Source organism: Nyctereutes procyonoides, unplaced genomic scaffold (genome assembly GCF_905146905.1).
Source record: "Nyctereutes procyonoides isolate TBG_1078 unplaced genomic scaffold, NYPRO_anot_genome, whole genome shotgun sequence".
Taxonomy (NCBI): domain Eukaryota; kingdom Metazoa; phylum Chordata; class Mammalia; order Carnivora; family Canidae; genus Nyctereutes; species Nyctereutes procyonoides.
The window spans coordinates 11758937-11785894 of NW_026575043.1; the positions used below are offsets into that span (position 1 = coordinate 11758937).

Below are 26958 nucleotides of genomic sequence, written 5' to 3' on the forward strand. Positions count from 1 at the left end.
GACTCAGAAGACATTTTCTATTTTATGCAGTGGATGCTGAATTTGCAGGAGTTGGGGCCATGTTTCATTTCACAGTGAAAACATCAGGAATCTTTGAGAAAGATTTTCAAAGAATTGAAAATTTTACTCCTTAAAGAAAACAAGGTGGCTGGGGAGGGAGGGTGGTGAGTTCCCCTGTGTCTGCACTTCCAACTGTGGCCCTTGATATCAATTGGCAGTTGTTGCCAGAAAGGCCCATCCCTCACCAACGAGGTGACCAGGCTGGTGGCCTTACTGGACTGCCAACCCGGTGGTTCAAGATGAACCTTAAAAATACAATTCTCTACCTCTAGGCGAAGGGATAAAACAAATATATCCGTGTGCCTGTGACAGGCCTAAGGCAGGTACCCTAGCAAAGGGGTGCCACCTTTCGATTCCCTCTATTAATTACAAGCTCTAATAAAGCCCAAAAACATGCCCACATTCATACTCACACTCTCCCCCACCCCACCCCACTAAAGTGTCCTCCCCCAACGGAAGATCTCCCATTATTCTCCTTCCAAAGAAATGCCTATTAGAAAAAGTGTCCTCCTACAAATTCTTATTTTTAGAATGCTATCTTTACAGAGCGTTCCAAAATTACTTGTATCTAAGAGTTGGTTGAAAGCAAGGGAGCGCTGATGCAGAAAGCCGGGGTTTTAAAGTCTGGCTGCCAAGGACTACTTGTGTAAGCAAACGGCTAATCCACCCTGGAGTATCACTTCCTCATCTACAAAATGGTTTGTTCTGAAGATTAAAATGAGTGAAATGCAGATAAAGTGCTAGAATCAAAAGTGCGTCAATAGTGAATGCTCAATACAGACTGGCCATCACAACTACTGTAAGGTTCCAAAGAAAAGGATCCAGGGTCTCGTAAATCTACTCAAGGCTCTCTGGCGGGCCAGAGGGCTTGCTTGATCTCAGATGACATTTATAGGAAGCAAATGAAATTCAAAATACAGCTAATAGCTCCCCTCTCTTACTGTGTAATTATGTGTACTCACTTGTATAGCATGTTATTATTTAAATGTCCCTAATTTCAGCCCCAGTGGGCCAAGGGCCCTCAAAGAGTGGCCGAGGCCTCAGCCTCTGCCAGCCCTTCCCTAGGCTTTTGTCAAATTTATTACAGCCAGAAGAAGCGGCATTATCTACAGCAGGAAGCAGACAGACGGCTCTCACAATCAGCAAAAATCCGAGCGCCGCCTCCCCCACGCCCGGCTATAACCCAACAGGCTATAATGAGGATTTCAATCCCTACACAGACAGGCTGCCAGGCTGTTCAGGACTCACATTCGCTACCTCTCCTAGGAGAAAACAAAAACCCTTGTTCCTTGTCAATTTAGAACCACAAAAGCAAGATTGATGGCAAACATGGATTTGGTGACATAAAATATGAAGTCTCCCTACAATCTTGTGTCTGCTTGGGTTATTATGACGACACGAGACCCACAGAAATGGGGCAGCAGAGCTCAGCCACTCAGATACAAGATGCCTTCTTTCTGTGTGCTGTTCAGACACCAGACACCACCCGCCTCACACAAGAAGGATGGAAGCAACATCCTAGCACGCCAATGATTCAGTGGAAATGATGTCAATTCATTCTCAAATTAGATAAAAAGTCACCTCAAGCTCCTTCTCTTGGGGAAGGCAAGGTAGTATTTGTTTTCCCCCAGGAAACCCTGGCAGGATCAATAACCTAGAGACAACTTCTGAAAAGTGATCCGGGGAGGGAAATGGACCCCAAACGTCTTGTTTTCCACACTACTCCTTCAAAGATTCGGTGTGATTTTCACCCCTTCTGCCTTTCCCAAATAAATGCTAGGTTCAAAGTTGTAGGACATGAGTTGTAATTTCAGTTCTGCTACTGCACAGAGGACAGATATGTGACCTTGGGGAAAAATCACCACCCAGAGCACTCACCAAGCCCCGCAAGGACATTTTATTCAGCTTACAGATGAAAACACCAGGGACCTCAGAGGCAGGTCACTACCCAGGTCCCCAAGCTGCAAAGCATGAAAATGGAGGCATGGGGGGGGGGGGGTGCGCGCCACAGGGACAGCAGCTATGCACCCCCGAACCTGGGCCCAGGCCCTCACTCTGATCCCTGTCCTCACAAGGGATGTAATCCAGGCACAGCTTCAAAACTCTACCACCAGACACGTTTCTGTGACAATTCACTCGGGACCAATAGATATCACTTTTTATAAGAGAACTTCAAGAGGTTCTGTGACTAACCAAAACAAAGCAAAAAGCCAAAACATTTCACCTTGCAGAGCTGTGAAAACCACTCTCCCCCACTAACCCAGTCTTCATTTGCCCCACAGTGAAGAACCCCAAGATCGGGTGCTGTGATTTAAATACAGCCCAAGTCAAGGTCCTTCTACCACTCAGTATGTGAATGAGGACCACGAAGCGTCCACTATATAAGGAACATGCCTATGGGCACACAGAGAACACTGCTGACAATCATCCCATCCCCCCCATCTCCCCCCACCCCGCCAAAAACGTCTGGGATGCTCCACTGCTTTCCGCCTTCCCTGGACCATGCCCTCTAAGAGAACACTGCTGAGGAACAGGGACATACATAGGACTTACTCCCCAGTCAATGACTCTGGTTTCCTGATCTCTCCAGTAGGCCCCCAATGAGAAAGCACACTTTGACCTGGTGGCTGCCTCTCAAAACAGGGAGATAGGTTCCCCTAGAAGTGCTATGGACATCCAGGATACACAGTAAACAAGCATGTGAATGTGCACTGTCGGCTTGCACAAGCACCAGCAAGACCAGAAACGGGGATCTCCAGAGAGTCCTCCATGTCTCAGTTATTTAAAAAGATACAAGAGGGCAGCCTGGGTGGCTCAGCAGTTTGGTGCCACCTTCAGCCCAGGGTGTGATCCTGGAGAGACCCAGGATCGAGTCCCACGTTGGGCTCCCTGCATAGAGCCTGCTTCTCCCTCTGCCTGTGTGTGTCTCTGCCTCTCTCTCTCTCTCTCTCTCTCTCTCGTGTGTCTCTCATGAATAAATAAATAAAATCATAAATAAATAGATATAATGAATGAATGATACAAGAGGGCAGGGCAGCTGGGCGGCTCAATCGGTTAAGCATCTGCCTTCAGTTCAGGCCATGATCTCGGGGTCCTAGGATCCTGTCCTGTGTTGGGCTCCCTGCTCAGCGGGGAGTTCTCCTCCTCCCTCTCCCTCTGCAGTTCCCCCTGTTCATGCTTGCACAAACTCTCTCTCTTAAATAAAATCTTTTTTAAAAAATTAAAAAAAAAAACACCCTAAGAAGACAAATCAGTCTTTATCAGCATGAAATAACAACTACCACAACAAAACCCCCCTTTTCTTTATGAAACTGGTACTAGAACTCTTTAATGTTTTCAATGATCCCCACAGAGCGGTCTTTGCCAGTGTTCGTAGAATTCCTTAGCATTGTCAAACCCTTGACAAAGCCAATTAAAAACGAGAGCTACCTTTGGTCAAGAGGCTGGCAGTACCTGTTACCTCTTGAAGGACTTCAGGTTTTGTTCTTTTACCTAAATTCCACCTTTATTTAAATCCTGGACACCTGGCTAAGGTGTCCTAAAAAGCTGGGGTTTTTTTCTCTGATGGATTGGTGTTTTGGTTTTTGTTTTGTTTTGGTTAAGAGATTCTAAAACCTCTAAGGCATTACTGCTCCTACAAGTGCGTGCCTTATCCGCACAGTAAAATCTAAACTCACAGCTGTCCCTGCCCTATAGTAACGTCAGGATGCAGGGATATTCTCTCCCCGCCCCACCCGCACCCCGCACCACCACCCACCCCGCCCCCGTACTCCGTCACATTCCCCTAAAAAACATAAAGCCAAACACTATGTTCAACGTGAAGCAATGACAAGAACAATTACATCACACAGGGGTCCGAATTCTAGGCTTCTGGCAACAAATTCTACTAATTTTGCTTTTATGTTTGTGAAAGATTGAAAAGAGGGAGGGCTATGCCCATATGTGTGGATTGAGAGTTCAGGGGCTTCTTGTTTCAAGTCACACAGAAGAAGAGAGGGCCTGGGGTGGGTGGTAGGACAAATCATGGTGAAGTTCAGGGAGGGCATCCCTGAAAACCCTCCCATGGCTCAATGCACTTCCCGCCTGACAGCAGCAGTCCCAATAAGAGGCTCCCAGACAACCAACCTTACAACGAAGCAGCCTGGAAAGACCATGGAAGGCCTAAGTGAGCCTGTCCTTCTGCACCCTGGCAAGCTATCAAGTGCCCCCATATGTCATGACTCTCACCCCACGACCAGAGCAGAGGCTCAAACACCACAACCTCCTCTCCCTTATCTCCTTGGTTCCAAGCAAGTACAAACTAGAAGGTGGTCAAATATTCACATTTATCCAGAAATTCTAAAGGACTAACAAGTACAAGACAGACTATGGAATGCCATCAGAGACACATCCCCTGAAATAAAATACAGCCTGTAACCAAATACGTGTTCTGAAACGGTTACCACTGGATGATTTCAGCCCAATCACCCTAAACCTGTGAAAAAGAGACAGCAGAAGAAACTCAGAGAAGAGTTAAGTTTCCTTCCAGGCTTCAAGGAGACATCTGATATCTGTACAGCTGCGCTCTCAAATGCACAGGAATTCTGTGCCACTGGATCCCTGCGGCCAGGTAACCACCTGCCTGGCCTGATCCACAAGGACGGAAGCAGGTACTTAGGAGGCTGCTGAACCAGACAGCAGGAAAGGCGGGAGGCACACGGGACTCAAGCTACTTTCTATACAAACAGGGGAGAACCAGAAGCTCCACGGTACAGCGAGATCCAAGTCGAAAGATGGATATCCACAGAAAAACCCATCAGACTCACTCTACCTTCAACCCAGGACCTGGTAGAAAATCAGATCACAGCCTGGTCTGATCTATAGGGAACAGACTAATTAAGGCACCTCGCCAATTATATTACACAGACATAAAAGGAGCATAAAAATGAATCTATAAACCCAGTAGGATGTCCAAAATAACTACCATTTGGGGCCTAGCCTGAGAAACACCAGCCGCCCAAAACACATCTCCGGTTCAGAAACAAGGCTGTGCCCAAATATACCATCCAATTCCAACAAAAGAGGCAACTCACCATTCACTGTTTTCAGGCTCCCAGCCAGGCCTTCCCCGTGCTGCCTCTTCTGGGCATTCTTGAATTCTTTCAGAGACAAATAAAGGACTTTACGTACCACCCTTTCTTCTGACCACGGAATCCCATCACTGTCATCCTGGAGAAACAGAAGAAAGAGAGAAGAGAAATCACTTTAAAAAAAAAAAGGGGGGGGGGGGTGTAAGTAAATAAGAGTTAGAATAAACCTTGAAACAAAAAAAATCCAAACAAGTACCACACGCCTGAGACCAGGTCAGAATTCCATCCTGTGGTCCCATCCTGCTGAGGCCTGCTGATCTCCCAGCAAAAAGCTCACTCACAGACCTTACAGAAAGGGAGTGGAAGGAAGACAACCACCTGGCTTCCTTCATAAGCCCCAGGCCCCAATACCCTCATTAACCAGTAATAAGTGAAATTTCATATTCCTGGCAAAATGGAGAAAGAGGAGTCAAGCACACCCACCAGCAGAGATGTAATGAAGCACTGTGCTGGAGTTTCACTGAGTAATGCCAGAATGTGTCCTGCCTTACAAGAATGTGCTGTGCTCTTCTAGAAACTGCTGCTGGTGTCACTTGGGGGGAGGAGGGTGAGGGTGGTGCTGACTTCAAAGAATTTACAATTCGGTCAGAAGAAATGAAACTGGATATGTACTGACCACTTATAGAATGAAGTCCTAAAAGAAAGAGAGCACTGTGGGGGAGAAAAGACAATGAATCCTGGGAGAGTAGACAATAGGGGGAGGGGTAGGACATTTGGGAGGGAAGGGGTGATTTAAACGGGGGGGGGGGGGGGGGGCGGCGCACACAGGTTAATAACAGGTCTTGAAGCTCTAATTTGAGTGGCTCCCTGATGTCTGTGGTATCAAATGCAATGCAAGCTCTTGAAAGGAGAGGAAGGGATGAAGGCCCGGTTCCGCAGCTGGGGGTTGGGGAAATCCAGAGAGCAAGCCACCATCTCAAGCCACTCAGGCAGTAACCACAGGGGGACAGAGCGGAGGCAAGCAGCAGCAAGAGCAGGAGCAGAGGGAGCCGCCTAGCAAGGAACTTAGAAGAGGGGCCAAGTCTGGAAATGCGGAGATAGTGGATCCGAACATTAGGCAGAGGTTAAGGGTTTCGGGGAATCAGCAAGAAGGTGTGCCTAAGGCTGGAAGTGCCGCCTCACACACAGCAAGGACACAGCAGAGGACGGTCGCAGGTTCTCTCCTGTGGATACATGCCTGCAGTCTGCTAATTGAAGAAGTCCTCACGTTCACACACTGACTTCAAGACTAAAGCATTTTATAACTGTTCACCTTAGAAAGATCAGAGCTTCCAGATATTTTGGGCCTTAGGAGAATAAGGAAAACATTAATATCCTCAGCTAAAAGCAGGAGGGGGGGTGAATATACTTGGGTTCCTTTTGCTCTAACAGGAGGACTTCCACCTCAAGAGGCTGTTGTCCTGAATGTCCGACAGAATTGGTTTTTCCTCCCTAACACGCAGGTCTTGGTATACCTCTGTGGAACTAGGTAAGGGGGCTAGATGACCTGAGTGCTTTCCCAGCTCTAGAATTCCTAAATTCTGCATAAACGCAAACTACATCTTAGAAACCCAACCACATGGAGACTCTAAGCCCTAAATAACTTTAAGCTGCACTCCGGTTAAGCTGCCAGGATTTTCCCAGAAGGAGAGTAATTCTCCATCTTCTATAATAAGGGGAAGAGAACCTTGGGAAAGAAGAGCTAAAGATTTCCACCTCCCCCACCCCCACCCCCGACATCCTTCAACTCCTGCAGACCTTGCCAAGCTGAGATTTCCATTCGCTCCAGAGGAAGAAGGCGCATCCTGTCTTCCTGGGGGCGCTCCCAAAAAAGGCAGAGAGCATCTACAAGGTCAGAGTTGGTTAGGCAAGGGTTGGTGGGTCTGAGGCTGCAAGAAGCCAACAAATGGCCACAACCCTGAGGGAGAAGCATGCATGACTTCTTAACTGCTACTACATACAAGTCACGCTCTACCCCTAACACAACCCACAAAAGGTACACAAAAGAAGGTGAAGTCACTGTCCCGCCAGCTTCCTGAGCAGATTACTTGCATCTGGATGATTAATCATTAGCTCCTCTTGAAGTGAAAGACAGGTTGAAATCCCAGCTTCTCACAGCATCCAGAGAAGGCTGCCCTGCAGAATGCTCTCCGTCAGAACCAGATTCCTGTTCTCATCACTGACTGCTAATGTGATTCTGAACTATTATTTCCTACATGCCCAGAGTTTATAAATTATAAACCCCAAAGTCACTTTCAATGTAAAGTTCCTGCAGTGATTTACTGCGTCGTGTTCAGACTGGTGCCTTCATGACGACTTCGAGCCTCCACAAAGGAAAATTATATCCCTACAACTAATGTCTCATTAAAACATAAACTACCTGCAAAAGCAAATGCATTTAAGGTTCGCATACTGACACAAGCAGCTTCGTGAAACCTATAAAGTACTTTAAATACAGGAGAAGCAAATCCATGACCCAGATTATGGGCTTTCAAATTCTAGTCATTTAAAAACTTTGTCCTGAAACCCAGGAGTTCCTTTCTATAAGGTACGTTGCCAGTCAAGCCTTGTCACCTCCCTCGATGCTGGCGCAGGACACAAACCCAGTAGGTAAAGAAGTGGACTCTGTTCTGTTTCCAAGAGCTCAACAGGTGGGTAATAATTCTGAAATTAAAACTTAAGCTGTTCTGCACAGACGTGGGGTTAATATGAATCACCCTACTCTGAGCTAGGAGGCTTGCACTCCTACCCCCTAGGAGGATGCCAGATGCAGAAAGCACAGGTGTGCCTGCACCACGTGTGTTGGTCACACAGGGCTGGCCAGGAGGGGGTCACAGTAGGCCTGCAAGAAGGTACCTCAGTCCAACACTTAATCTGCTGTAGCCTTACCTGTCATTCAGAGCAGTCAAGGGCAGAGAGCCCTACAAAAAGCCTAGGCAGACTATCTTTACAGGTCAGGTGAAATCAAAATACAGACACTTAAGAGTTTATTACCTTTTATTCCCCCTCTTCAATAGCGGTCTCATTTTTTTTTTTTTAATTTGACAGAGGGAGAGTGCGTGCACAAGAGAACACAAGCAGGGGGAGTGGGAAATGGAGACAAGGGAGAAAGAGACTCCCCGCTGAGCAGGGACCCAGACATGGGCCTCCATCTCAGGACCCCAGGATCATGACCAGGGCCGTAGGCAGATGCTTACCCACTGAACCCCCAGGTGCTCCTAATAGTGGCCTCATTTAATCAACCATTTAAATAATGTCTGCATGGGGTCAGGAAGTACAGTTCACCATGGATATCCCAACCTGCCAGACAGAGTAAGAGTTCAATTAAAATTTCTGGGAACAGGGATCCCTGGGTGGCGCAGCAGTTTGGCGCCTGCCTTTGGCCCAGGGCGCGATCCTGGAGACCCGGGATCGAATCCCACATCGGGCTCCCGGTGCATGGAGTCTGCTTCTCCCTCTGCCTGTGTCTCTGCCTCTCTCTCTCTCTCTCTCTCTCTCTCTCTCTCTCTCTCTCTCTGTGACTATCATAAATCAATAAAAAATTTTAAAAAAATTTCTGGGAACAACAAAGACTCAAGTTGAAGCTCACTCTTCCCACTACTTTTACCCCCACTTGGCCTGCCTGCTGGCCCCTAACCTTTACATTCAGGATGTTTTAAGTGGAGTGCTTGAAATCCTACAATTTTCTTGACTCACATCACCTGCTATCCCCTTTCCTCCATAAAACACTTCCCGCAGTGGTAATCCAAAAGGATTGGCTACCTCGTCCTCCAACTACCCAGTTCCCAGCAAGAAAATGGCACCCATCTAGATACCCACATGGTCTCCACAGGGCCCAAACTTGATGACCCATTCACAGTCCCTTACCTTCAGCTAAATACTGACCAATTCATTCACAAAACACCTGGACATTTGCTTTTCCTCCACCACGACATCCACATAGGCTCCCTTTCCTCTCTAATCCTCCAAGATTCTCACATTCTCTTTACCCTGCACCCTCTACATTCAATTACGCATTCCCAAATCACTATTTTCAAAACCATCTGATAGTCCACTCATGCCTCAGTGTTCAAAATTCCTAATTATCCCCCTTTGACCTTCCCGAGACCCCTTCGGGCCACAGGACTCTCCCGTCTCATCAGGGATCCTCCCTGATTTGACAGCGCAGCACTGAACAGGGAGAGATTCTTTCTTGGCTTCCTCTGGGCCACTTCCCCAGAACCAAGTACCCAGTCCATTCTGGCTTACTGGTCAGTTTAACAGAGGAAGGCACAGGAGGTGCTGTAGCCACAGATAAGAGGAACCCAGAAGCTTCATTCTGATGCAAATTCAGTTGCCCAGAGTGTGTGTCAGTTCTTTTTATGCATTTCCTTAAAGACTTTTTTTTTTTTAAAGCTATGGCCATTGGGACATCAGTAAGATCTCTAAGTTTTTACATTTTCACCAAATTATTGGGGAAGTGCGATGCAAGCCCCAGACAACATACAACCTTCCCTTACTCCCATCCCCTGATTTCTTAACCTGAATTTCCCCAATTCCAAAACAAACACTTTGTAAATACTGCCATAGTAAGAATATCTGGTGCACTAACAAGATTTTTTTTAAGGGAAGTAAAAAAGGAAAAACACCATCCAGATTTAGATTTACTTTGCTATTCTGACTGCTAAAAAAAAAAAATCACTTTCTTTGGCAAATGGAAAATTGAGTAGTAAAGCCTTTAAAAGTTAAGTGACAGGGTTTTCTTTTCATTTGAAAAACGTCTGCCATTCTTTGAAATAACTGGAGAATCTCTTATCAAAAATGACAGCTGGTCAGGAATTAAACTTGAATGCTTATGGTCATAATCTTTTTTAAGAGAAAAGGGCACAGCATAACCCTTTGGCTGCTCCATTTTGTAACAGACATGCGAGAAAATAGAGTGCTGGGCCAGCACGGGAAGACACTGCACTCCTTGTTGGCGTACAGCACCAACGAACAAACCTCCAGAACTCACAGCCAGGTTAGAGATTATAAAGCTTACCACCAACTACTTTCAGCTTAAAATGGGGTGGAAAAGGAAGTAATCACAAAACTCTTTATTAAAAAAAAAAGATGAGTTTCAAGGTCTTGCCCAAAGCTCAAAAAGCTAGAGAGAACCCAAAGCTGGCATGTGTGGTCAGTGGGGTCCACACTACACGGCAGGTGCCCCAAGAGAAGTTCAAAACTCGGAAATTCAATTCTTAAAGGGAAAATGTCAAACACGTAATTCACGTGAACTCCTACTAAATGAAAGCAAAATTAAAATTACTCATTTCACGAGATAAATGGAAATATTATATAAAAAAATAAACACAAACCTAGAACCATTCATGAGTACTATCTGGAGATTAAAGAACAGGAGGGAGAGGGATTTTCTCTCATTAATTTCTGCAGTTACTTTGTCTCACTGGGATGAACACAGGTTCTAAGGTCATCTCTCAAGACATCCTCATGTAATCTGTCCATGTCTCAGGGTTTCTTATGGTTTTAAATTCAGGCCACCTTGTTTGAGGAGGGGGAAAACGAGGATGGAAATGCATGGGTTGGAGGGATAGGTTTCTGATTTAAAAAAAAAAAAACAAAAACAAAAACAAAAGAGAACCCAAAACTTTTTCTGACAATTACAATTATTTAAAAATGAAATACGGCCCATCCAAAGGAAGATACCTAACGTCCTCTCACTTGTGAGCAAACTATGTAAGAGACTCATGCATCACAGGTAGAATGATAATGATACCAACCAATGGCATTGTTGATGATATAGGACAACTGGTGCAAACCAGGACACAAGTCAACCAACCAATTCACCAGGTCCCTCCTGGCATATACGAATCCAATTAAGAAGAAAAGGTCTAATACCCAACAGATAATTTTTAACCACATCACCAAAGAAAAATAAAGCCAACACCCAAGACATACTAGGAATGCAGTGTGATACAGGCTTGCGCTTTAAACTGAAATTCAAAACCTCCCCTTTGAGGTTTTAAAGGTCAACCTGCTGGTGGGGGGAAGAGGGTTCCCCTTTGGACTGGCACAGTTAAAGATGGCATTACATCCCAAAGAAAACACTCCTGCTTCCACAGAGAGAGGGCATAGGAAATCCAATGTTCTTCACAGCCTCTTGCAAGTACAACAAGCAGATATGGAAAGGGTGGGGGGCAGGGGATTGCGAGGGAAGAGAATTCAAAGCTAGGAAGACCTCCTAACATGAAACCTCTGTATTACAGGCTTACACATGTGCTAAGACAAATGGTTATGTGTCTGGATTACAAGGAGCCACTGGAGAAGTGAACCAATACCACCACCAAGGCCATACAGCCTCTCTTTATGTGCCTTGCCAAGGCTCTGGGATGCCCGGAACTTGAAACTTTCTACCCCTTTTAAAATGAAAAGGGCATGCCATGGCCCAATCCCAATGTTCAACCCTACCCTAAATTGGATTAGCAAGAAAAAAGCACCTTGTGGAAGGGAAGAGAATTGGCGAGGGAGGTCGGGGGGGTCCTGACTGGTGCAGAGCCCAGTCAGTTTCGAGACAAGATTTGGAAGACTTGGGGCCCCTGGGTGGCTCTGTGATTCAGTGTCTGCTTTTGGCTCAGGTCGTGACCCCAAGGTCCCAGGATCGAGTACCCCATGGGGCTTCCTGCAGGGACCCTGCCTATGTCTCTGCCTCTGTCTTTCATGAATAAATAAAATCTTAAAAAAAAAAAAAAAAAGATTTGAAAGACTGGGTTTTTGAGGGAGATGGGGAAGGAAGAACAAATAGTGCTTTCCTCATTCCAGGGAAAAATGACCAGAAACCTCTACATGAATGCCTTTTCAGGACAAATTCTGCATACACCTGTTAAGTCATCCTACATAATCAAATTTGTTGCTATTTGAAATGCTAGCCTCTTCCATGAAGTTTGAGAACAATGAAAGCAACCCCCCCCCCAAAAAAAAAAACCCAGGGGATTGGGGACCTGGCGTTGATTCTTGGCACAGATTCCACATAAACAAGGATTTACAGAGCCAAAAATAAATGAGAAAGTATTGAAAAATGTGAGAACTTAGGCTAAAACTCATATTTCTTCCCCTTCAACAAAATAATCATGTCTTCTCCATTACAAATCTCCATTTCTCAAATCAACTAGCTAATCCATTTTTTTAATTCTGTGAAATGGATCAACCGTCAATACTGACAGTATCAAAGAAAATTCAGGGGAATATTCACATCTAGAAAGATGACAGGCGGTCAGGAAACCACGGACTTAACTGAACTTTGTGAATGATGTTGCTCTGCCTGGACTTTAAATTAAAAGGACTTCCAGCAACAAATTTTCCTCAGACAGATACGCTTCCTGGGATAAAGTAAACGGCCTGAAAATGCTTATGCTAGAAGAGTTTTACTTCTTCCAAACTCCCATTAAATAATGTGTACTTATCTTTGATTACTGCCTATTTAAAAAAAAAAAAAAGCTACAGCTGAAATTGGATTAAGAACTTCTGCTGAAAACGATTTATTGCATAACACACAACTCTGACAGCCTGATTCTCCGGCCACCAACCGAGCCTTTATAAAAATCTGCTGGGCAGCTGCCAAGTCAGCTCTTTTGCGTCTGAGCATGTCACATTGCTGTTGTCAAGACAGCGGCAGCAAGGGCTTCAACATCCTCTCATTCGTGGTTAAATGGTGCAGTCAGGGAATGGCACCAGGGCTGGCGACACAGCCTTCCAGCTTCCCTGAGCACTTCATCTGACAGTTTGTTGTTTAGACATCATCAGAAAGACCCAAAATCTACAGCAGGATTACCTCCAAGAATCCAGCAGATATCTAGGTTGACCATCTACTTTCAAGCGTAGAGAAATGGGGAAAGCGAGAAAATCAAGTTACAGAGAAATGCTTGACCAGGGTCTTCAGAAAAACCCAGCAGAATGAAGGACGACTTGGCATCAGCAGTGCCAAGGGAGTGAGTATACAAGGACTTCATCTGGGACTAAGTTATGAACAAGAAAGTTCCCAAAGGAATTCTAACCAAATTGGATCTTTTCACCATTAAATCCTTTTTATGTGAAGAATGCATCCCTCTCCGCCCCAAATTCCCCAAGGAGCACTAACTACTGGCTACATGTGGCCATTTACAATTAACTTAATTACAATGAAAAATTAAGTTCCAGGGGCACCTGGGTGGCTCAGTGGTTGAGCATCTGCCTTTGGCTCAGGTCATGATCCTGGGGCCCTGGGATTGAGTCCCACGTTGGGCTCTCGTAGGGAGCCTACTCCTCCCTCTGCCTATGTCTCAGCCTCTCTTTGTGTGTCTCTCATGAATGAACAAATAATAAAGTTGTTTTTTTTTTTTAAGTTCCAAGTTGTACTAGATACATTTCAAGTGTCTCCCAAAATGAACAACACAGCTACGGAATTTTTCTATGATTGGAAGCTCCCATGACTAACACTGTTCTAGAGCATCCATTTGCCTTTCATTGGATATGGTTTCAAGGACTGTGTGCTACCTCCTACTGCATTTCCAAAATGTCCCTGAGATTCTTCAACATATGTACCTTTATGCTCTGCTTAGCAGAAAAATTCCAGAATATTAAATAGTTTGCACAAGAATCCAAGTCTAAGGATTGAGGAACCATTTGAATTACAGATTCCCACCCATACAATGCTCAGGGAAATGGCTGCAATCCTCTCTGCTGCATGGGGCCTTCCAGGTTTGCAGGGGATGGATATGAATTCTGAGGATGAACTGGAACACTTTTCAATCTACAAGGAGGCCCTAAAGACACACCTCTTTACCCTTTTGCCTTCAAATCATTTTCTAAGGGATCTCCTACAAAATGAGTCCTCCAGGAGAGACCTGAGTGGCTCAGTTGGTTGAGCTTCCCACTCTGGACTTCAGCTCAGGTTGTGATCTCAGAGGCCTGGGATCCAGCCATACATGGGGCATCGAGCTCAGCTTGGGGATTCTCCCCCCCGCACCCTCCCTCTCTTCTTCCCCCTTACTCCCACTCACTCGGGTGCTCACTCTCTAAAAGAATAAATAAATCATTAAAATAAATCCTCCAGGATTGAAACTAGACAAAGGCAGCCCTCACCAGCCAGTTTTCAAGCACCAACAGAGCGGCCCAAACCATGAAGAGTGATTGGTGCCCCCCACCCCTCTCCTCTGCCAGGACAAGTCAAGGTTATGGGCCTCTAAGCCATGGTGAGGGGGTCAGGGCAATTTTTACACTTCTGTTTCTTCCCTTAGGTCCCAGGACACTGATGGTGACATTTTAGGAGTTGAATCAATAACTGACTGATTTGCTGGCTTTTTTGCTCAGCAGCGCCCCCATCCAGGAAGTATAAGTGTACGTTCCTGCCCAGGAGACAAACTACATTTGAGAAGCAATTCAGTTACAAGCCATTAGGTTTATTTTGGGGTTTATGGGAACTTTTCAAACTATCATAAAGCACACAAATAAACATGCCCTCGGACTGAAGGTAAATTAACACTGTGCTGCAGTTGTTCCAATACATTTTATCCCCTTTTTTTCATACCCTCCAGCCCTCTGCAGAGGGCACAACCACTCTGCAACTGCCCCGTCATTTATAGGTACCTGTCTCCACAAACAATTTTAACATCCGTATCCCTCCCCATTAGCACTTAGCACTAATGATAAATGTAGACCACTATGTGGCAGGCCATATACCACTGGTTTCTTGCACATACTCTCCTCCCCATTTTACAACTGGCCAGTGAAGTATTATCATACAAACATTTGCAAATGACTGACCTTAGGCACAAAGGTATTAAGATGGATTCCCCCCATCCTAATTAGACTCCAGAGTACCTGCCCTGGGCCCTCTCCATCTTTGTGCTCCCAACACCTGGCAGGAAGTTCAGCACACACTATGTATTCAAAACCATTTCTTGTGAGTGAGCACTTATAAACAGATGGAAAACAGAACAGTAGCCTCAAGGTAAGAGGGACCTGGACTCCAATTCTAGAACTCTGGTTGCCTCATAGATAGAACAAAATGACCAAGAGAGCGATCGCCAACTTGAGCATCCATGAGAAACCTTGAAAACTGCCCCCCCCCTTGCATTGTGGGCCCCATCTTCAGTTTCTCCCAGGTGATGCTGCAGGCCGGGGGACCACAGGCGAGCCGTGGGGTAGAGCAGACTCCCACCCTGCCTAGGAAAACTGTTCTCACTGCCATGAAAAGCACGGTAATTACCAAATCTAATGCAAACTTTCTACTGGTACCTGATCCTCCACTGGCTTTCCGGTTTCCTCTCCCCCGACCATTTTTAACTAGGATTTTTCTGCCCTTCCCAGTCTGTAATGATCTTAATATCCGTGACTACTAATGCATTTTCTTGACAATCTTTTCCTCTCCCCTGCCCCTACCACCTTGTGAGATTTCTACCTCAATGATCCCTCCTACCGCCTTCCTGGCTACCCATAATTTGGAATCTTAAGCAGGACTGGGCACCTTCTCATTCACCTCCACTCCCTAAATCAGATATAATGCTATTTATCTTTCCACTCCTTGGCTACAGACATAAAACATGCTCTCCTCTCGGGTCTTACAGAAGAGACCTTTAAAAATGCGACCAACCAATCCCTAGTCCACCCATCCTTCCCATACAGTTTTTCTCTACAAAACACAGCTGCATGATTTGCTTTCTGAAACCATCAATCTGGAGCACCTGGGTGGCTCAGGGATTGAGTGTCTGCCTTGGGCTCAGGTCGTGATCCCGGGGTCCTGGGATTGAGTTTTGCATCGGGCTCCCCACACAGACCCTGCTTCTCCCTCTGCCTATGCCTCTGCCTCTGCCTCTCTCTCTCTCTCTCTCTCTCTCTCTCTCTCTGTGTGTGTGTGTGTGTGTGTGTGTCTAATGAATAAGTGAATAAAATCTTACAAATAAATAAATTCAACTGTCAATCTACATCATTCCTTCCCCTACACAAAGGCCTTCCATGGCTCCCACTGGCTACCTGGCTACCACAGGAGAGATTTACAAATTTCTCAAAATGGCCTACAAAAACTCTTTTATAAAAATCACCCCAATTTACCTCCTAGGCTGTAATTCCCCAACTCTCAATGCCCACTCCCCACCCCACCCACACACACACAAACTGAACAAGAGGTGACAGCTCTCTCACCTTGCATCTGCCTCTCAAAACGAATACCAGGAAATCAGAGTACTGGTGTTTATTAACTAAATATTCACCGTGACTTCAGTAATTCCACAGAAGATAAAGAACAGACTTTCTAAATGTACCAATAAGACTCCATTCTCAATTCATTTTCATATCAATACTTTGGTACCAAGAAGCACAGTCAATTAGGCTCAAGAGTCAATCAGACCCAATTTACCACCTATGTCTGTTTCAGTATTTACCCACAGCTTGGTTTTATATCGCATAGAATGCACGATTCTATGTGACCAGGACCCTCGGCAGAAGAGGATAATAATTTTCAAACTGATGGACTTCCTACAAGTTAATCTAGTCCTAGTCCAATGACAAGATTTAACTCCATCACTATTTCACAGTGGTTTGCAAAAGTCATCATTATTTCTGCCACCTAAACAGAACTGGAAACCTTCCTTGGTTCCTGCATCCAAACCATCTCTAAGAATTCCCCTTTCATGCAGGACAAGATTTCCTGCAGTTATTTCTCTCTATAAAATCTGATGTACTGGTGTGCAGGTTCAATGAAGAGTCTCATGTTTACCTATAGGTTCACAAAGTGCCCCCCAAAGTCAAGAGGGCTGACCCTCGACAAAGGTGACACTGCATGCATACAAACTCACTTTAAAGCAAAGCTGTTAGGGAAAGCAAATATGGCTATCTGGAAGCAAAGTCATGATTCTTCCTCTGCTGACATTTCACAGTGATAAGAGAAAACTCGTGTTATAAGCAAAGTGGATGTAAGTAGCAGCTTAACCATTTACACTTCAGGCAGTATGTGTGAAAGAATAAAGCAGAAGCAGGCAGAGGACAATTCCACTCCAAACAGGAAACCACTGGAGAGTTTTGAGCAAAGAAATAATAATTTGATCTACATTTTTTAAGTTGCCCACAGGCTGCTCTGTTGAGAACAAACCACGGCAGGGTGGGCTGGTGAAGTAGGGAAGCAGGGAAGGGAGGCCTCAAGACAACTCAAGACAACCCATAGGAGAGGGGAAGACCACGGACAAGCGGCTGCCACTGCAGGTCACATTACAGCAACATTCAGAAGGTGGGAGCCAACTTGGTGCTTATCTGGAATGTGTGAGAAAGGGGGAGTTGGGGCAGCTCAGTGGGTGATGCATCTGCCTCCAGCTCAGGTCATGATCCTGGGGTCCTAGGATAGAGCCCCTGGGTCAAGGTCCCTGCTCAGCAGGGAGTCTGCTTCTCCCTCCCCTCCCCCCTTGCTTGTGCTCATTCTCTCTCTCAAATATTTTTTTAAAAAATAAAGAAAAAAAGGAGAGAGTCACAGATAGACTCAAAAATCTTTCATCTCAGGAAATGGAGTTACCTCTGGGCAAAGGGAAGGCACTTCTGAGAAGAGTACTCTGGAACAGAGAGAAGGGAAGAACCAGAGTTTAGTTTTTAGGCATCCTAGTCTGAGTTACTTATCACTTGCCCTTAGGAGAGGTCAGAGTTCAGGCCTTGGATCAGATCAGGACTAGAGATCTCAACATAACCACAGTAGTTTAAAAAAAGCATATTTTTGTATACCATAATTTATAAAAGGGCAGAAAACACAGTTTACCGGTCCATGTGAAAGTTAGGAACGAAGTCCAATAAAGGACTGGCTGACCTGGACGAGTCATTTTATGGTGAAGAAGGTTTTTGGGGCCTTAGGGAAAATGATGCTTTAAAATAGTGAGTGAAGGCAGAGGGGTGACCACAGGAGAAGAAATTAGAGGTCTCACTAGAGTCATTCTATAAAAATCCATTTGACACCACAGCCCTAATTCACCAGTGATGGCAGGTCAATAAGGTGGCAGTGGTCAACACAGGTGACACTGGCGTTCATGAGCAGCTGATGGTAAGAAAATTCTATTCAGCTCTGTGAAGTCCTAAATAAAATCAATCACTCCATGGGGGCTGGGGGGGGGGGGTGTTGGCATCCCTTCCTCTCTTGAGGCTTCACATGCAAATAAGGAAAATGACAAACATCCACCCCAAACAGAGAGAGACAGGTAACCAAGAAGACAGGGGGCTGAGGCCTTTGCTCACAGGTAGTCAAAATTTGGTCACAAGATGGCCCAGAGAGGACTATGCAGTGAAGTTTTCAAGAGGTCACAAAACAAACATTTGTGTGGAGTTACCAACTATACCCTGTTCTCTCTCAGGTGGGTCCAGGAAGGTTCCAGAGTAGCTCCTTCTGGATGCCAGCAACTGGGGGGACCCATAGACACAAAGGCTGTTGGGGACAAAAGAGCAGAACACTACAGAATCCAAAGGAATAAACCCTAAGACCTGGAGAGAGGAAAGAGAAAAACACCTTTATGTGACCCGCTGCCATGAGTCACACCCCACTGCTCCAACTATGCTGTGCTTTTTCTTTGCAGATTCCTCCTTCAGTAAACCTGGAGTACCTGAAGCTAAGATTCTCACCTTCAAAATTCTCTTCACTGGTTTACCAAAAACAAAAACCCCCATATTCTTATCTTCCTAATAAAAATAAGTCTTTTTCTCGTCGTCCCAATCAGAGGACATGTGTTCAGATTTGAGCAGCCCCAGAAGCTCTTGTCTAGAATGCTACAGGTGGGTCAAGGTTGACTGCCCTGGAAACCCCCACGAGGAGCTTTATCAAGTACAGACCTCACCTCCCTTCTGACTTTGCTGATTGGGGTTGTGGCATGTGCCCCGAGATTTTTAATAAGCCCAGAATCCCACCTCTAGGACACAGTCCTGGAACCACCCACCTATAGACACTCCCACCCTCGGTGAAAGGCAGTCTCACAGCATTAATAGGATCTATATTCTGACAACTCCCCAACATTGACCCATGAATACATTAGAAGCTTCAGTAATGGTTGAGCAAATGAAGCTAAGAAAACAAAGAAACTCACATTAACTACGGAAAGAGCTATTGAAATAGCCCCAGAACATCCTAATACACTGCTGTTTTTACAGAAATTCTCTAAGATCAAGCATTCTGTATTCTCTGAAATCATGGGGGGTAGGGGGGAGCTTTAGCAGATACTCAAGCTTTTGTTCCTTGAAACATAAACCAAACACCTACTAGCTTGAAGGAAGTGAATCGAACAGCTATAAACTACTCAAAGTTTCCAGAGGTCCCAATGAATGAGGGATACCCTGCATGTCTGAGTCAGAGAATGGTTCTGATTTGCCAATAATAAATACAAAAATAACATCTCAGTACAAGTATCATGAGGGACACCTGGGTGGCTCAGTGGTTGAACGTCTGCCTTTGGCTCAGGATCCTGAGGTCCTGGGATCAAGTCCTGCCTCAGAATTCCCACAGGGAGCCTGCTTCTCCCTCTGCCTATATCTCTGCCTCTCTCTGTGTCTCTGATGAATCAAGTATTTTTTTTAAATTTACAAGTATTAAGAAACCAGGTTAAGACTGCTACAGATTTAATTCCATCAGGAGGGGACAGATTTGAAGTGTAGATACTCTCTGACCCAATATCCCATCATAAGGAACAAAACTAAATTGGGGTCAACTTCCTAGAAGGAAGGGGGGGAGAAGCCTCCATACATTCTTTGAGTTTTTCTTCTCATTTACCCAAATCTCAAGCTACTGCCAAATAATCCTAGATCCCAAGTTACTACCTGAAGGACACAGCTGAAGCATCTACTCCTCTTCTTGTACAGTCAGAGCAGGGAGATGGTGAGGCTATACATTTTGGGAAACGTCCTTCTCACCAGTAACATATAATTCCACTTTTGTCTCCAGAGAGACTGAGTGGCCTGCCGGCTCTCTTTTTGTTCCTAACATTCCCCAGTTATCAGGGTAGCTTTCAAAAAGACCTTCTCTAACCCCACACACAAGAGAAAAAAGATCTTGTCCTCCTAACAGGATAGTAAGGGATGGATTTTATCCTTAAAATTGATGTAAAACGGCGGGGGGGGGGGGGAGCCAAATAGAAAACACACACGAATTTTTAATGGCCAGTTGGGGTTCGACAAACTTTTTCAGCCCATTTTACAAAAGCCCTGACCTCAAAGAAAACACTTTCCAAGCCTAACATACATGCCCACAAAGAAACACAGCAGGCACTCCCCAAGGGCCAAAATAAAATGCTCTCTAGTAATTACCATAAATAGAAAAGGAGACCAGCTTCCTGAGTCAGAGTAAAGAGTACAAGAAAAACCACCAGCAACAAAAACATCATAAACAAAATTACATGGCCAGCAATAAACCAGGAGGAAAGCAGAATTGCTTCTCAGTGAGATGCAAAGGAACACATCTGGAAGAGGCTTCCACAAGAGGACAGGTCCATGAAACTGCAGAGAGGACTGTGAGGGTGTAACGTGCTGGTACCTTCCTTAACTAGGTGGAATGCAATGACCATTCCTTTCTTTGGTACAAACAGAAAAGTTTCTGAAAAACCCAACAAATAGGGATCCCTGGGTGGCGCAGCGGTTTGGCGCCTGCCTTTGGCCCAGGGCGCAATCCTGGATACCCGGGATCGAATCCCACATCGGGCTCCCGGTGCATGGAGTCTGCTTCTCCCTCTGCCTATGTCTCTGCCTCTCTCTCTCTCTCTCTCTCTCTCTCTCTCTGACTATCATAAATAAATAAAAATTAAAAAATAAAAAAAAAAACAGCCTGAGAACCTTACAAAAGAGGACGTGTGTGTATGTGAAGCAGCTGCCCATCAGATCAACCACACTAGCTCTCACTGTGATTATGAGGTTATCAGCTTGAAATTATGATTTAAGTTCATGGACATGTACCGTATAAATCACATCCAAAATGAACCTGTGATTAAAGAGAAGCAACACAGACAATACTAATGAATGAAGAGCATAAAAATAAGTCTGCACAGATGCCTCATAATCCTCACTAGCCTGTAAACGGTATTCACCTGACCAGGAATTGTTCTTTTATGAAAACAGCATCCTTAATCACTGCAAAATCCAGTGTTATCTCTACTTAGGGCTGTTTACCATATATTCTGGGCAGCCTTTTATATTTTTTTTAAAGCTTTATTTATTTATTAGAGAGAGATTCCCCAGAGGACTCTGCACTAAGCCCAGGGCCTGACAAGGGCCTCAATCTCATGACCCTGAGATCATGACATGAGCTGGTCACTTAACCAACCGAGCCACCCAGGAGCATTCTCCTTCTGGGGAGCCTCCTGAGACTCAGGTGAAATAATGCATTGCTGAGGTAATAAGGTTGGCTGCTGCAGAGCCTGCTGCCTCCCTCCAACAAACCTACCTCAGGACGTTCTAGATCATTCTCCCTAGTGATGATCTTTTACGTTGTTCAAAGCCTTTCTGCTCAGTGCAAACTGGAGTCTGGAGCTTTCTCTCTTTTCTTAACCTCTAGAAAGAAACTCTGAAAACCTCAAAATCATTAAAATGGTGAATTTTCTAGCAAATGAATTTTACCTCAACAACAACAAAAGAACTTAGGATGTTAAATTTGCTGATCTCAAAACAAATTCTACTTAAAATTACATTGAGATCCTCAGCATAAACAACAACATTACTAGTATTTTATTCCATGTGGAAGTTCTAGAAATAATGTTACTGGCAGATGGGGCTGGAGTTTAAAAAGGCTTGTAAAGGGGCACCTGGGTAGCTCAGCAGTTGAGCATCTGCCTTTGGCTCAGGTGGTGATCTCAGGGTCCCAGAATAGAGTCCCACATCAGGTTCCCCACAGGCAGCCTGCTTTCCTTCTGCCTATATCTCTGCGTCTCTCTGTGTCTCTCATGAGTAAATAAAATCTTTTTAAAAAATAAGAATTAAAAAATTAACAGGCTCAGAAAAATAATCTGTCTGTATTCAAATCAAAACCATCGTCACTTTTTACCAAGTAAAAATTTAATTCCTCAATACAAAGTAGGCGATTAATATTGCAGCCCAAGTGAACTGAAATATGAGCGTGCTTATTTTGGTTTTACGTTCACCAGAAACTTCTACCAATGTATTATCGAAATAAAGAAAAAAAAAGTCAATAGAATATACAACGAGGCAGTTCCTTTATAGTTCATACTACTTGTGGAGACCCTCAGACTTCCTCACCACAAAGGACAGACAGGGCTGTGTGGGATTCACTCCCCTACAGAACCAGAGCCTTTGCCTGGCAAACAGAACCAACCGGGACCACAAGAAGGGAAGGAGCAAGATACCTGTCACTCACTGATAGAGTGGTCTCAATATTCTTGACTTTCACTAGATCTTGGCATCCCTGCTGTGGTCTGCAAAGGTTTGAACCCATTTCCTAAATATTCTTCAGCACTTGTTTCTTCCATAATTCTTGTCCTCTGGGTCTTCCCTTATCACAATATTTCTCAAAAACCATCTTTTCAAAAAAATTTAAGACTTGTATGTATTTGAGAGAGAGCATGCAAGCAGAGGAGTGCAAAGGAGAGAAAGAAGCAGGCTCCCGCTGAGCTGGATCGCAGGACCCCGGGATCATGACCTGAGCTTAACCAACGGGAGCCACCTAGGTGCTCCTCAACTGTCACCTTTTAAACAATGTCTTCTCAGACCATCCTACCACCCAATCTAAGTAACTGCTTCCACTTCCTTCCCAGCACTTATCACTTCATAAAATTCTCATTTGTCAGAGTATGTAGTATATGGTTTTCTAAATCACTGGCTGAATGCCCTTCCTAATGTAGCGAAGTCTGGGGTTAGCATTCAGTATGCAGTTGACCTCTGAACAACACGGGTTTCTTCAACTGCATGGGTCCATTTACACATGGACATTTGCAATAAACACACTCCAGGGCTATAAATGTGTTTTCCCTTAGTATTTTCTCTTCCCTGGCTTATTTTATTTATTGTAAGGACACAGTATAGTAACATACAAAATACAGGCTAGTTTACTTTGTGACCAGTAAGGCTTCCAGTCCGTAAACTATTAGAAATTACGTTTTGAGGGAGTCAAGAATCATACACAGATTTTCAACAGCTTGGGGCCGGTGCCCCTAACCTCCAAGTTGTTTGAGGATCCACTGTATTCAAAACTTGACTTTCTAGAGCCAAAGTTTTTGAGTTTTGTTTTTTTTTTTTTAAACCATAAAAAAACAAGGGCATAAGTTAACTCCTGTAACTACCACATCCAAGCGTGAATCCCCATCTCCCTATAAAAATCATGGACCCTGGAGCCACATATCACAAGTATGCCTGGATAATGCCAACTGTGTGCTGTCACAGAACATGGCTGGCACACAGAGGGTAGGTGTTCAGTGAGGGTCTGTCCCCCTCTGGTAGTGAGGCACGAAGGAACAAACAGAACACTTGGCCTGGTTTTCTCCTGCTACTGTTAAATTACCACAAACCAGTGTCTGAAAACACAAACTGATTTGCTTACAAGTTCTGGAGGTCCAAAGTTCAAAACCAGTTTCACAGGCTTCTAACGGAGGAGCTGGCAGGGCTGGCTTCCCTTGCGAGCTCTGAGGGGAGAATCCACTTTTGCCTTGTTTCAGCTTCTGGTGGCTTGCCTGTACTCTCTTGGTGGCTTGTGGCCCCTTCCCCCATCTTCAGAGGGACCCGCCAGCATCCCCACCTCTCAGCTCCATCACATCCCTTCCACCCTGCCTTTGAGCCTGCTACCACTGCTTTTGTAAGGAGCCTCGGTTTGTTTTTTGTGGTTTTTATATTTTACTTATTTGACAGAGAACGCACAAGCAGGGGGGACAGCAGAACAGAGGGAGAAGCAGGCTCTCCACTGAGCAGTGAGTCGGACATGGGATGGGGCTCCATTCCAGGACCCTGGCTGGGATCATGACCTGAGCCAAAGCCAGACATTTAACTGACTGAGCCACCCAGGCACTGCTTATAAGGACCCCAGTGACGATACTGGGTCTACCTGGATAACCCAAGATAATATCTCCAACTGAAGATCCCCAACGTAATCACACTGGCAAGGTACCTCTTATACCACGTTAAGAGGCCAGGTTCCAGGGATTAGGGCTGAGATATAGCAGGGGGCCTTCATGCAGCCTACCAGAAAGTACATGCTAGTATCTTTGTATCTGAGGAACAAGCAGTTGCTGCAGACAAAACACTTCACCGCCGGGCACTGCCACGCACACACTGGGATATGTTGGGACAGAGAAGAATGCCACCTAAAGTGCTCTTGGAGGACCTTCCAGGAACACACCTAGCACAACTTTTCCCCATTTGTTTTTCCTTTTAAATATAGATATACACTCAGCTCCTAATAAAGCAACAACACCTGAATGGGCCAACAATAAAGGGTGGAACTCTCAGGCTCATCCAGAACTACCATCTCTCAAAGCTTACACTCTGTGTTTCCCTAGAAACAGCAAAGTAATTGAGTGTTTCAATTGAAAAGACTTTTTTCCCCCTGCATTGAAATCATGGCGCGTAGGGGAGTAGTGAACTGGTTGAAGGGTTTTACTATTGTTCTGACTTCTCAATAAAGGGGAACATGGAATGCACATTAAGAGCTGGATCATTTAATGTTGCAGGGTCTTTCCTTCTAAGTCTGCAAATGACTGCTAGAATTTTGCTAATTTACTTGTATCAAATGCCAGTATATTTGGAGATTAAAAATTTATATTTTTTGTTTTACTATTCAAAAAGAGTCCTTCCGGGGCACCTGGGTGGCTCAGTTGGTTAAGCACCTGCCGTCAGCTACGGTCATGATCTCAGGGTCCTGGGATGGAGTTCTGCACCTGGCTCTGCTCAGCAGAGAGTCTGCTTCTCTCTCTTCCTCTACCCCTCCCCACTGTTCATGCTCAATATCTCAAATAAATAGGTATTTCTTTAAAAAATTTTTTAAGATTTTATTTATTCTTTCATGAGAGACAGAGGGAAAGAGGCAGAGACACAGGTAGAGGGAGAAGCAGGCTCCACGCAGGGAGCCCAATGCAGGACTCGATCCTGGGACTCCAGGATCATGCCCTGGGCCAAAGGTAGGCGCTAAACCACGGAGCCACCAAGGGATCCCGTAAATAAATAAATTCTTAAAAAAAAAAAAAAAAAAGAACATGAATGTGTTGGAAATTTCTCAGAAATATTTAGAAAATAGAAAATTTCTCAAAATGATGGGAATTAACCTCAAGATTTCTATTCTAAGATACATAAATGGATAATAAGCATAAAAAAAAGCTTTGACAGTATTAGTCATGAGGGAATTCCAGCTCAAACCCGCAATGAGATACCACTTCATACCCAGTAGAATGGCTATAATCAGACAGACAATTGTAAGTGTTGACAGGAATGCAGAGAAATTCGATCCTTCCCTACATTGCGGTGGTAATGAAAATTGGTGCAGTGATTTTGAAAAACAGTATGGCTCAGTCCTCAAAAGGTTCAAGAGTCACCGTATGACCCCGCAATTCCACTGCTAGGACAAGTGACAGAAATGTCCACACAAAATCCTGCCCCTAATGTTCACAGCAGCGTTATTCATGATGGCCCACATGTGGAGATAACTCAAGCGTCCGCCAACTAATGGATGGATAAAATGGGACATGCATCCACGAATGGAACTGCTGGCCAGTAAAAAGGAAGAAGTATTGATCTATCTCAATAAAGGTGCCCTTTGCGAAGAGCCTCTGCTCTGCTGTACTATATTAAGTCAGAACGCTTACTCTCTTTGCACATCTAATGAGTGTTTCCTCCACAGTGAATCTAGACTCATAAGCATGCCTGGAAAGGAAAACGTTGGAGCTGCATGCTACCTTTCAACTGCTCTGCCAGCTGGAAACACACCATCCCTTGTCTGTTCCTTACATGATAGGACCGCCAAGTAAACTACTTAATAGACATTCAGACAACCTCATGTTCACAGCAGGTTAAGAGAGAGAAAGGAGAAAACTAAGGAGGGGTAAGGAAGGAGGCAGAGCAGTCTCCTCCATATGGCTGACACGGGCTGCCCCACCACCACCACCATTTCACCCATTTGAGAACATGCACAGAGGCAGGTGTGTGACTCCTCGGGGCTGCTTCTTTGGGAGTCTACATCTGAGCCAAGGGAAGAAAACTGTTCATCTACAGGGACAGTGCACGTGTTATCAGGAAACAATGCACACACAAGGGACAATGTGACATGAATGTGGGGGAAGGGTGTAAGGAGGAGAATCTAAAGAGAGTTTCTGTCAATGACTCAAAGCTCTGTACTTGCTAAAACCTACAGCCTCACAGGAATCTCAGCTAAGCATGATTGCTCAGATTCACAGCAGCCTTTAATGTGTTTTGTTATAAAGAATTACATGTCAATAAATTAATTAAAGTGTAAGAAACAAACAGGATTTCAGGCGAAGACCAGCCAGCAATGAGGACAAGGCTTTGAGGGAAGGAAGGCGCCTGGCCTCTAAAGAGCCAGTGGGCAGAGCCAAGTTTCTCTGCTGCATCTGAGAGACATCAGGCAAACTACTCTTTTTTTTTTTTTTTGGGGGGGGGGATATATTAATTAAAAAAAAAAAATCAACACAGACTGCAAATGCCTTGTGGCCTGAGATTCGACACCAAAATTCTCCTTTAAATGAGCACAGATACAGGAGTCCAGGCCCCCTCTGACCAACTCTCCAGCCAAGCCCCAAAGGAGCTTGTAGAGAGCAATCTCCAGAGATGTGACCAGCAGAGGGAAGTGGGGTTAAGGGTGCGGGGAGGAAGCCTGGAA

The 26958-nt window shown here is 44.9% G+C and overlaps 1 protein-coding gene across 3 annotated transcripts in view; it reads right to left on the reverse strand.

Annotated features, from left to right (window-relative positions):
• Positions 1 to 26958, reverse strand: part of JARID2 (jumonji and AT-rich interaction domain containing 2) — a 260567-nt gene that overhangs the window by 133079 nt on the left and 100530 nt on the right. The window contains exon 2 of one of the 3 annotated variants that reach the window (XM_055322923.1): positions 5133 to 5268. The exons of 1 other annotated variant lie outside the window; for it this stretch is intronic. In XM_055322923.1, the coding sequence (XP_055178898.1) occupies positions 5133 to 5268 (136 nt within the window). Of the gene's footprint in view, positions 1 to 5132; positions 5269 to 26958 lie in introns of those variants that run through there. One more of the 3 variants, XM_055322924.1, reaches the window with a different exon arrangement.